This window comes from Astatotilapia calliptera, chromosome 2 (genome assembly GCF_900246225.1).
Source record: "Astatotilapia calliptera chromosome 2, fAstCal1.2, whole genome shotgun sequence".
NCBI classification, from domain to species: Eukaryota; Metazoa; Chordata; class Actinopteri; order Cichliformes; family Cichlidae; genus Astatotilapia; species Astatotilapia calliptera.
In genome coordinates, this window is record NC_039303.1 from 13,857,775 (window position 1) to 13,869,440 (window position 11,666).

Here is an 11,666-nt window from a genome sequence, read left to right on the forward strand (position 1 = left end):
ATTGGCCACGATATGGAGGGATTGGAGCATAGCTGAGCCACTGTGTGAGAGCTGAGCAGCGAAAGGAAATCAAGTGAGGAGCTGGCTCTCGCTCAATGGGAGTCGACTCTTCCGATTCACTACAAGCACTCTCTAAGCACGGCTCAGAGCTGATGCTTATGCGCATGACACATTATGGGACGTTACGTTGTGTGTCATGGATACTGTTGACTCCAAATCTCCACGATGTCGATCTGAGACAGCAAGACAGAGACAAGACCGAGGGATCCGAGACCAAGACCACGTAAAAGTGGTCTGGAGACATCCAACTCTAGTGAGCAGGATCAGAGGGTCTGAGCATGTGCGGAGGAGAGAGGGTGGAGCTGCAGGCAGGGGGATGCTTTACTATCAGCAGAGTGTAAAGTAATGATGTCATAGACGTGGAATAATCACAAACAGTCTCACGGTTAATTTTTTTTATTTCAGTATATTATTTGTGACGAGAGGAGAGTTTACTGTCTCTGCAGAAAAACCAAATCAATAAAAACGCTTTGAATGAAAGATGACAGAAAAACGTGAGCAAAGCAAAAACCCAAACGAACAAAAAGGAGAAAATAAGAAATGATCAGTTATTATTCACACTTGTTCTCCGAGCATGATTCAAACACCCCGTCACATAAACTGAAGACAGAAGGCCGTACTCTATGTGAACTCTGACAATAGCTGCTCTCCACAAACACATAAACAGCTTTAATGTTTCTAATGTTTCAACTCGCTGTGAACTTTACCGTCTGTTTCCAGGACGATGTCTACTTCAGTTAAAACAGGAAGTGACCGCACTATCCCTCCGAGCTGCTCGCCGTCCCCTTAAAGTTTGTACAGCCTGACGTGTTTATGTCATGAGCGATGAGCAGAGTCCAGTAAATATTTTATTCTTAGGCAAGCTTATCAGTTTCCTCTGACGTTAAACGAAACCGTCAGCTAACCATCAGAACGAAGCTTCACAGACGCCATCGAGTAAACCAGGGGGCGTCGACAGGCTGGAGACTGATCAGAGCAGAGACAGACAGACACACACAAAGTTGTTCTCTGAAATAAAATAAAAAAATTTAAAAAAAAAACACTTTCAGGAAATCCTGGATTGAACTGAATGATTCTGATTGGATGGATAAAACAACGACGAATCAAATCGATCAGGCCGCGGCCAAAGAGTCCCTTCTATTCCCTCATGAGTCTCTAACTTCCTGAAGGCTGCAGGCACAACCAGAGCCGCTGAATCCCACCAGCACTAAGGAAAGGAGCTTCTAAGCGTCCTTTATCACCTCCTTCGGCTGAGGAGACCTAGGAGACGACTACAAGGCTGATACGTGTCTGCGGCAGAACATAACACGAGAAACTGACCCTAACATAACGGACGTGATGTGGATGTGTAAGATGATCCTCTCGTCTCCACAGCAGACCCACGTTAACACCATCCACCATCGCTGTGAAGCAGGCTGAGTGGGAGCGGTCAGACTCGTCACGTTTAACGTCCAGCAAAACCAAACAAATGAGGGATGTCTGAACTGTTGGACCGCAGCCCGAGGCTCCGACTATAATCTGAAGCCTTCCCGTTGGCTGTGATGACTTCTTTACACGAGTTTGTTCCTCACATGTCGGCACTAAACCAGCACCAGCTCTCCTCTATAATAAGAAACCATCTTCATGGATCAAAGCCACGTTCACGTTCTCTGCAGCAGAACACACCTGATCAACAAAAAGCAGGCGTAACACTCTCTTTAAGAAAACCCCCCCAAAAGTTTGTCAATGAAAGGAAATCGAACCCTGCAATCATCACCTCCCCCCCGCAGTGCTTCACAGATACAAACATTCAGACCATCTGTAGAAAACAAATTCACATTAAGTGCTCAATCCATGATCAGGAAACAGTTTATTCCTCTCCAGTAAGAACACCAGTCTCGTCCTCCTCTGCTGCCTCCTCCTCCTCCTCAGTAAAACCTTTTGTTCCTCTCCTGTCTCCTCTGAAAAACCACAGCTCCCACCACGGCGCACACCACGATCCCCAGCAGGGCACAGAGCAGCAGCAGGAACACCTTCCAGCCGGTGAGAGGCGTGCCGCGGAAGTTTCCGGTGGGATCATCGATGTTGTCTGAGAAGCAGGAAGAACATCCACCATCAGTTTACTCCATCTGGTTTTAACTGTGCTTTTAACTGGAATATTTTAGAAGTCTGAGAAACATCCCTCCCACTTGTAGCCCTGCTGAAACACTCTGAAGCACTTTATTCTAAATAAAGTTTTGGGTATTTGAATCTACCTTTAGGGGATTTGAGGAGGCTGACGCTGGGCTCGATCTTCGTCCAGTCCAGGTTCTCCTCTTCAGCCGTGTGTTCCACCATCAGCTGGTAGAGCTTCATGGAGATGATGTCATGGTTATCTGTGAAGAGTCGGTGAAAACACTTCGAGGTTTAAGAATGCGATTTTAACAATCAGTATTCCTCCTTCGCCGGCAGCTCAGACCTACCCGACAGGTCGCCCGTAGCTGCCGAAGCCCCAAAGAAATATCCCGTGGGAAGACGAACTCCGCCGATGTCGATGCACTCCTTCCACTCGTTTTTGTCGTCCACGTCTACCATCACCTGCCGGGTTACAGAGGGGAGCCAGGACCAAAGGTAAAAACACTGCAAACGCTCCACCTCAAACTGCAGTCGCAGCAGAAACCGAAGGTGCGGCCACTTACCGTCAGTCGCCCTTTGGAGTAGCGGATGGCGAGGTACGTGTCGTGATCACGGTTCCTGATCTCGGCAGAGCAGCCTCCCAGCTCAGACGAGCGGCCGTCTTTCCCGTGGTCGTAACTCACAGAGCCGTTGTTCACCATGGCTGAAATGTACGGGAAAGAGCGCTGGCGGCGGACAGGAAATGATCAGTACACGAGTCCTACACAGGCGTTACACGCTTCGACAAGACCAACAAATACATCACATAAAAACAAAACATGTCCACATGACACATTTGAGGTAATCAGCACAAATCGCGATGGCGGTTGGTTGCGGTTACAGTGATGTTCACTTCCTGCTGAGCGTTTGAGCTCTGACGAGGGTAAAGGTCTCATTAAACACTCGAGTGCTTTTTCTCTCCTTGCCTCGAGGCCCGAGTTGCCCACTAAGGGCATTCCCAACATTAGCTCTGAAAGCTGTTCAGATTAGGGTTGCGTTCTGTGTCGTCTTCCTGCTTCTTCTGCGTTCATTTTGACCCCACACAAGCAGTTTCTTTTTTATTGCTCCCTCTGTGAAGCATTTCATGACTGTTTTTTAAAAATCAGAGAAAGATTTCAAACACTGACCGGGCTGCAAAGCTCAGATTGTTATCGATTTGGTCTGATCAATACACACACACACACTGTCTAAAACATCAGTATTAGCATTGTAATCCAGTCCAATTTAAGATATATCAAAGACATTTAGTTCTAAAAATGTAATTTACTGTATTTCAGACATTTGCAGACTCTCTATGGCTGTTAACTGTATTTCTATTTAAACCGGGGCCTTTTCTATGTGAGGGACACAGAACAGCGATAAGGTGACACAACAACAAACAAATATTCTGTCACTGACGCTGAAGTGGACCTTTTCTGCTTCTCCTTATGTCCTGTCATATCTTCTTTTCAATATTAAACATGAACAGAGTTCCTAACGATAAGGTCGGTGTATGCACAAGTAATCCCGTGTGATGTCATAGAGGGGAGATGTCATTATAGCCCCACCCCACCCCGGCCAATCAGACTTGAAAAGGAGGACGGCGAATAGGTCTACTTCAACAGGCCTGCAGCGTTTCACAACGAGGAGACAGACTGTGCACTGAGACAGCATGCTGACGGGGAAAACCTGCAGCCACTCACATCTGTCGCATCATCGTTAGAGTAAGTATCTATAAAGACGGCAAGCCCGTGGAAGACGGCGCTGTTGGAAAACACGGGCCCTGCAAAGAAACAAGCTGGTCAGTCACTTCGGCACACATGCACGCACACACACACACACTTACATCCATCCCATGGAGGTCATTGCGGAAGGTATCCAAAAAAATAGCCAGGCCAAGAAACTGATCCTGGTTTCCAAACACAGGGCCTAGGATGGAGGCAGAGATGAGGCGAGACGTGAGCGAGACACTATGTGAGGTCAGCAGTGATGAGATGACAGACACGTATGGAGTGACACACACACACAGGTTTGGATTTACAGCTGTCCTTCTGAGCTGCAACACTTTACATGCTTTTTCCTCCTGACCATGAAGCGGTTAACCGGCGAGAAGGGGCCCGCAGTACCTCAGCCTCACAGAGCTGCATGTAGGGATACGTTTACTCACCGCGAACACGCCGCAAAGCCCGACTCGAACGACTATGCTGGGTTATGTCGTATACAAAGAGAAAGAGCTCCACCTTCAGGGAGGTTAGGCTGCTCAGTATCTACACTTTGCCTTCTTAGGCCTCAGTTTGGTTGCAGCAGAGAATTCTGGGTAAATCCAAACTCTATATGAAGCTCCTTCACACCAGCCGGACCTTCGCAGCGAAGACCCGGTGTTACCTGAGTGCAGCCTGTCCTTCGTGTACCAGAGAGCGATGCCGTCACCGTGGAGATTCTTCTTCCCCGAGCCGTGGATTTTAAACTGCACGTGCATCTCCCAGTCCTTCAGGTAACAAGGCTAACACAGAGACGAGCCGAGGGTTAGACGCTACTGAGTCGAAGCCTACAACTCCTCGTCTCAGCGAGGAGGCTTCAGCCACAGAGAGGGGACATTTTTAACTTTAAATGATTCTCTGTGATCGCGCCTCGCCTCACCACGGTGTTCCAGATGGATCCCTGCTTGCTCCTCTCATCTGGAGTCAGGCGGACGTACGAGCTCGTCACCAAAGTGCTTCCGGAGAAATCCCACTGGCTGGATGGGCTGCTGCCGACACCTGCGGGAAAAACAGGCAAACGCTCAGACACACATGAGCAGGTTAAGCACACAGACTCGCTGCTGTGTCAATACCGTCACACCCGTTTCACACTCAGCAAACATTCACACCTTCTAAAGCTCACTAATAATGTGGCTACACTACACATACCAGCGTGGCTACACTCTTGGATTAAGATGTAATCATAATGTTGTTAAACTTGCATAATGACATTAAAGAGTGTTCAATCTAATCTGGAGGACTCACACTGAGGCACTTTTAAAGCTTCTTTTGAACTCTGTGAGCCACTTACACCATGTGTGAATTTTTTACTCCCATGGTTTGACTCCTGGTTGAACTCTGTAATCAGACATCCTTACACGCTCAACAGGGAGGGTGGAGCTGATTTTGTAGAAGAACTAACTAACATGCGCCTGGTAAACTTGGAAAGGAAAATCAACTGTTTGCTGATGATATGCAGAATTATTTATTTATTTAATCAATCGGTTGCAGCATCACTGCCTGCAGGAGGCGCTGTAGGGGTCAGCTGTAACATGTCTGACTCATGTTAGAGCACTTCATGGGCTCTGGAATCTGTCACCTGAAGGGCAGCTGTGCGCTGAAGCAGTATGATCAGGAGGAACAGCCCGATCTGTCACTGGACCGGTTTGCTAAAATGGTGTGTCTGTGCTGAACACCATGTTTAAACATGTCCGTAAGTGCATGTGGCACCAGGGCGCCCTACGTTGCAGGTCCGTGATTGATTCTGTAATCGTATCACCAGATCTGGGGCGTATGTTCTGGACACTTGGCTGAAGGAAGGAGCTGACCTGTCACCTGATCACTGCCTGGTGCTGAGTTGGATCAGGTGGTGGGGGAGGATGCTCATACCCATATACATAGTCAGGGTGTGCTGTGAGCATCTGGCAGAGGTCCTGGTCCTCAGGATGTACAATTCCCAGCGCCAGCAGAACCTCAACAGCATTCTGAAGGACAGCGAGTCTGAGTGGACCATGTTCCTCACGTACATTGCTGAGGCAGCTGACAGATACTGGCAGGCCAAATGAAGCGTGGCTGCAGGAAAGCCGCTGAAGCAAAAACTCAGATGTGGAGGGAGATCAGCATGAAGCAGCTCTGACAAGCAGTTCGGTGTCTCCTGCTTCTTATAAAGGACACTGCTACTCTGAGCACTCAAAGCACCTGTCATCTTACACCTGCCCACCAGAAGATCGATCCTGCCTGAGAATAAATCTGCACATGAACCTGAGTGACCACAGACTGGTGTGTGTGTGAGTGTGTGTGAGAGAGAGATACTGTACACACGTGAACATGCTCAGATCCAGTAAATATCAGCAGACTTTCTTCAGTGAAGTCCGAATTATTCGATTAAAAGCAGCCTCAGACATGCAGAACGATTTTAGTATTCACCGAGACGATCTTCGATTTATTCCCGTTTCTGTGAATATTAATATTTTCATGCGATGAAGCAGACATGCTAGGATATGTCTCGCAGTGCGCCATTACACAAATATGTAGGACTGATTTTCTTCACTTGCGCAAATCTCTAACCATAGCGATGCGAAGAAACTAGTTCATGCTGACTGCAGCCTATCACTTAATAATCTCTGTGTAGCTTCCTGATACAAGTGAGTCATATTTGGTGTGTTTTCCTGTCAGGAACTATCGATCTTCCAGCTCCCCACCAGCGAATGTTTTGGGGCTTTTAACCCCGCAGGAGGACACTCTGCCACACGGTCTTTAAAAGCCCCTAAACATTCAGTGTAAGATGAGTGTACATGCAGGCGGCTCGGAGCCTCCGCTGGGCCCGAGAAGCCGCGGAGACGTCCCCGAGTCTGCGGGTTAGCTCCCGGGCTAACGCCCCTACCTTGGTACGGCTTCGTTAACGAGTGCTCCCGCTTCAGGTGCTCCGCGTTTCCGTCCGTGATGTCACAGCAGACCAGAGAGAGCTCCAGCAGCACGAAGAGCAACGCTGAGCCCCGAAACGCTCTGCAGCCTCCCATTTTACCCGAACAGCACCGAGAGAAACTCTCACCGCCAAGCTTCTTCCTCTAAACGCCATAAACTGGTCCGTCCGCTGTTCTCATCCGGACTGAAACAACAAAATGCCACATTTATAATCACCCCGACGATTGTTCGGCGTCATTCTCCATCCTTTGAAATTTGCACTCATTAAATATAAAACCAAACAGGTACAAAGGCTTTGATTGGTGAGATACAATAAAATATAATGACGAAGATGAAACGTTAAGCTGTCCGCGTTCCCATACGGAAGGCTTTTGTAGACGGTAAAGATTTTGCTAGCCAATCAGAAACGAGCACATCGCAATTTAAGCCAATCAGCGATGAAGTTGTTTTTCTATTACTCGTACACTAGATGGAGACAGACTGCCGGAATTTAATTACAGACTACGGTCATGTGAAGGTTTGTATTCTTCAGTCAGGCTGAAAACAATGACGATTTTAGCTTTACAGAGAAGAACAGAGTTGTAGTTTTAGTGCGTTTCCATTACACTCTGTCAAACCACTGGTTGTAATTAACAATATCAGTCAAATCTGGAATAAGTTTCCCCCTGTGCCCCTCATGGAAACTTTACTCTATAAGATAAGATAAGATAAGATAAGATAAGATAACCTTTATTAGTCCCACACGTGGGAAATTTGTTTTGTCACAGCAGGAGTGGACAGTGCAAAAGTTATGAGGCAAAAATTAGAATACAATAAGAATAAATACAGTACACAACTGTACAGAATAGAATAAAATAAAATACTATATACAGTAGAATAAAATAAAATAAATATACAATAAGATAAAAATAGAATACAAATACAAATACTATATACAACTGAGTAAAAATACAACGATGACAGAAAGGATTATTGCACTTAGTATTATTGCATATGTATGGATGTGTGTGCTTGATCAGTTAAAGTCTTTATTATGGAGTCTGACAGCAGTGGGGAGGAAAGACCTGCGAAATCTCTCCATCCCACACCGTGGGTGCCGCAGTCTCTCTAAGTATAATGTATTTAATGAAACCATGCAAATGTTACATTCATACTGTGAATATTTACACGCACTCCAACTACATACAGATGATAGGTACGTGAAATTTTCAGTTCTGAAGAACACATTTAAGATAAGATAAGAACTTTATTTATCCTGAGGGAAATTCTTTTGTCATGAACATGCTCACTGCGGCAGGAGGAAAGAAAAGAAAAAAATGAGTGCACATGAATAGAATAGAATAAAATACTATACAATAAACTAAAATACAATAAAATAAAATAAAAATAACATACCTATCAATACAAGTGACATACGTCACGCAATGAATAAAATAGTGTAGCAGCATATAATGGGAGAATGAGACAAACATTCAATCAATAACAAACAGATGAATAATAGTAAAAGACACATTACATTAATATTAATCCTAATTCATCTACAGATGACTCTGACTTACCTACACTTTTAAAAAACTACAACCAAATGATTTTTACTGCAAGAGTCCCAGTCTGAAGACTAAAGCTGGTTTGTGTTCTCTGAGCAGCTGTGATCATCAGTGTGATGGATCCATCAGGGTCTGAATACACTGCAGCAGCTTCATGTCTGTGATGTAGTGGAGCAGAAGCCAGCGTTATGTTTAATCTGTTTCAGATAATTCACTGCAGGAACCTTCACAAAGTGGATTCTGGGTAAACCTTCAGGGCTCACATCAGCAGGTGGGATAGGTGAGAAAAGGTGAGAGCAGAAGAAAGTTCTCAAAGATCAGGAGCATCTTTTAGCAGTGACTCCTTCTGGATCATAATCATATACCAGTGCAGGAATTTATTTCCACCGAGGAAAAAAAATTAAACAAACAAGCTCAAAAACATGATAATTCATTTGTTTGAAAAGTAATCAGAATGTAGGTGCACCAGTATTTAGCTTTTTGACAAAGTAACTAGTAATCTGTAGCCTATTACATTTGAAAGTAACAATCCCCATGCAGCAACATGCACCATTTAAGGAGAGGAATCCAGCAGCTCTCTAACAGTTAGAGAGCTGCTGTACAGCTTACTACTCTGTGAAAACTTACCTGTGTGTTTGCAGACCTGAGTCCTGTGCTTACCTGCTCGTCTCCTCCTTCCTCTCAGGACACCTGTTGGTGATTGTTCATTGTGACCTGCCTTACCCCGTCTCACCCCGCCTGCCTTCACTTGCTCACCTGCTTGGAAACTTGGAAGTCTTTCTTGGAGAAAATGAGGAGAAACTCACCTGCTGCGAGGAGACTCGACCTGAGTATGAAAGCTTTAAATCTCTTGACTGTGTCCTGCGTTTGAATCTTTTTGTGTTTGAATAGAAACCTCGGCTATATTTGACATGAACATGTACCAGAGTAACAGCACATATATGACCAGAAATTAGGAGGAGAATAAGATCACAGCATATACAGACAACTGAAGAAAACAGAAAAGGGCAACACCATCAAATCAAAAACGCCCGTCATCTGAGTCCACGTCTGCCTGAGTCACCCATAAGCAGAGCATCTCATAATGTGAGACCAAACTCGATTAAACGAGGAGTCCAGCTTCAGAGTTTTCTGTCTGGCTCTCTCTCCACCTCCATCAGACCATAAATGCCACGGCAGCTCCTCTGCTGCTTGGTGACTCACCGGTTTGTCAAAAAACATTGAAGCTGGTGTTTAACAGCACTCTGCCCCCGTTTATATTGGACTGAAACAATGTGGGGAGCAGGCATACCCCGTGGAGGAATAGGATTTCAACAGGTCACGTCTGAACGTTCCAGCTCAACTGTAAGCCAAAAAAACACAGTTTCCCATCAGCGTTTAGAGGTTCCACACCATCAGCCAAAACGTTTTGGGCTGTTGCTGAGTGTGTGGAGCTTTTCTGCACATCAGTATTGCACAAGCAACACACCTGCACACAACAAAAGTCAGCAATTCCCCATCAGTCAGACACAACCAGCACCTCACTGACTGTTTAAAGAAATGTGGCTGCCAGAGAGGGCGCAGACCAGGGGTCCCCAATCCCAGTCCACGAGGGCCGGTGTCCTGCAGGTTTTAGATGTGTCCTTGATCCATCACAGCTGATTTAAATGGATAAATTACCTTCTTAACATGTCTTGAAGTTCTCCAGAGGCCTAGTAAAGAACTAATCCTGTGATTCAGGTGTGTTGACCCAGGGTGAGATCTAAAACCTGCAGGACACCGGGATTGGGGGCCCCTGGCGTAGACTGTACCCGCTGTCAGCACAGACACTGACAGACATTTGGAAAGGAACGATCTTGGTTTTCACCCTGAATTCAGGACTTTGGTAATTTATTTATTTTTTTCTGAATGATCTCAGGTGTAAAAATCTACATGAAGGTTTTCTGTGTATGAATGTCACATGACCTCAGAGGTTAAATCTCTGAGGAATGCAAGCATCAGTCTGGAGGTATCACTTCTCCAGACAGCAGCGGGGATGCTGATTATTACTTCACCTTCATTTCTCATCATACTCCCATCGCTGTGGAAGACGCGGTGACCTGGAAATCCTCTGGCATGCTGCCAGAAACAGAACGGAGTCTGCTCAGTCTCGTTCTGTACTCGTCTCTCCTCTGTGTCAGTCTTTTCTGTTTGCACACACGCTTGCTGCCAGTCAAACAGTTGAGTCGAAGCGTTCCTCTTTTTTCCTCTGACTTTAATCCGAGTGCTAATTTCTGCACTGCAGCATCCTCTGGGACTGGACGCTCCCCTTTCCCATCTTGTGCAGATTGGGGGATTTCATTGGCGACCTTCTGGTCACAAGCTGGCATCTGAGCCCCGAGGCCACGGCTGCTCGCTGTGTTTCTCTGTGAAATGACCCTCTCATGTTGTTTGGCTTCCTCGTCTGATTTGGACCATTCTACATCTGTCTAAACTGCATCAGATCGGCCTGTTCTGAAGTAGATTACACGGAGCCAGATGGCTTTGTGGTTCAGTGGCGTGCCCTTGTGAAGTGAACGAGCGAGGAGCAGCGGCGGGGAGGAAGAGGAGGGCGCTGAATCAAAACAGGAAAACAGCTCAAATATTTATGGAAAACACATTTTTACATGCCGCTGATTTCCATGTTTCACTCTCCGTGTTAAACTTTAGCACACGGCTCCCTTCATTCAAGATCTCACACATCCGTTTCCACAGATCGGTGATGAAATAGAGGGCAGTGTAAAAACTGGTAATATATTCCTGTCACCCCGAGATCAAACACAATTACTCTGATTCATTTTAAAAATCCTGCAGTTCCAAGTTAACGAGCAAACGGGTGCATTGCTGAGTGATTTGGGTGGACTGACCCTTTAGATTACCCGGGGGCAGAAAGAAAAACATGAAAAATATGATTTCCCACAACAGATTATTAAAACAATCATTTGAACAATAATCTAGTTTATTTCTGGTCTGTGGATTCAGCCTCTCCTACAAACCAGGATCAAAGTGAAGATCTTGTGTCCAACATTATAACGTGAAAAGTAATGAATGGACTTTAAAACTCATATGTTAGTGCACAGACACACAGCAAGCAGGTGAAACAGATCAAACGAATCACCCTCTAAGTTTCCTGTTTCCAGCTCTGAGCAGCTTCACCTTCTGCAGACGAGGACGAGCCTGAAGCAGAGGCGGAGCGGACACGACTGTGTTAAAGTGTCTGAGGAGCAAAGTGATCATAAGTTTCCTGCACACATGAATTCAGTTTTGCTCTTTGGTTATCTCTGGA

General features: G+C 45.8%; 1 protein-coding gene across 3 annotated transcripts; it reads right to left on the bottom strand.

Moving 5' to 3' along the window:
* Positions 1-440: 440 nt before the first annotated feature.
* lman2 (lectin, mannose-binding 2) lies at positions 441-7,192 on the bottom strand. Of its 3 annotated transcripts, none has more exons than XM_026185259.1 (8): positions 7,053-7,192; positions 4,813-4,931; positions 4,558-4,675; positions 4,019-4,101; positions 2,718-2,879; positions 2,502-2,616; positions 2,295-2,414; positions 441-2,128 (listed from the first exon to the last, which is right to left on the bottom strand). In XM_026185259.1, exons 1-8 carry the CDS (start codon positions 7,099-7,101, stop codon positions 1,968-1,970), a joined length of 927 nt encoding a protein of 308 aa, XP_026041044.1. In that variant the 5' UTR covers positions 7,102-7,192; the 3' UTR covers positions 441-1,967. The 3 variants fall into 3 exon arrangements, with proteins under 3 accessions (XP_026041044.1, XP_026041037.1, XP_026041028.1); XM_026185252.1 differs by lacking the exon at positions 4,019-4,101 and adding an exon at positions 3,876-3,955 and having other exon boundaries at positions 6,796-7,192; XM_026185243.1 differs by having other exon boundaries at positions 6,796-7,192.
* Between the last annotated feature and the right edge of the window lie 4,474 nt (positions 7,193-11,666).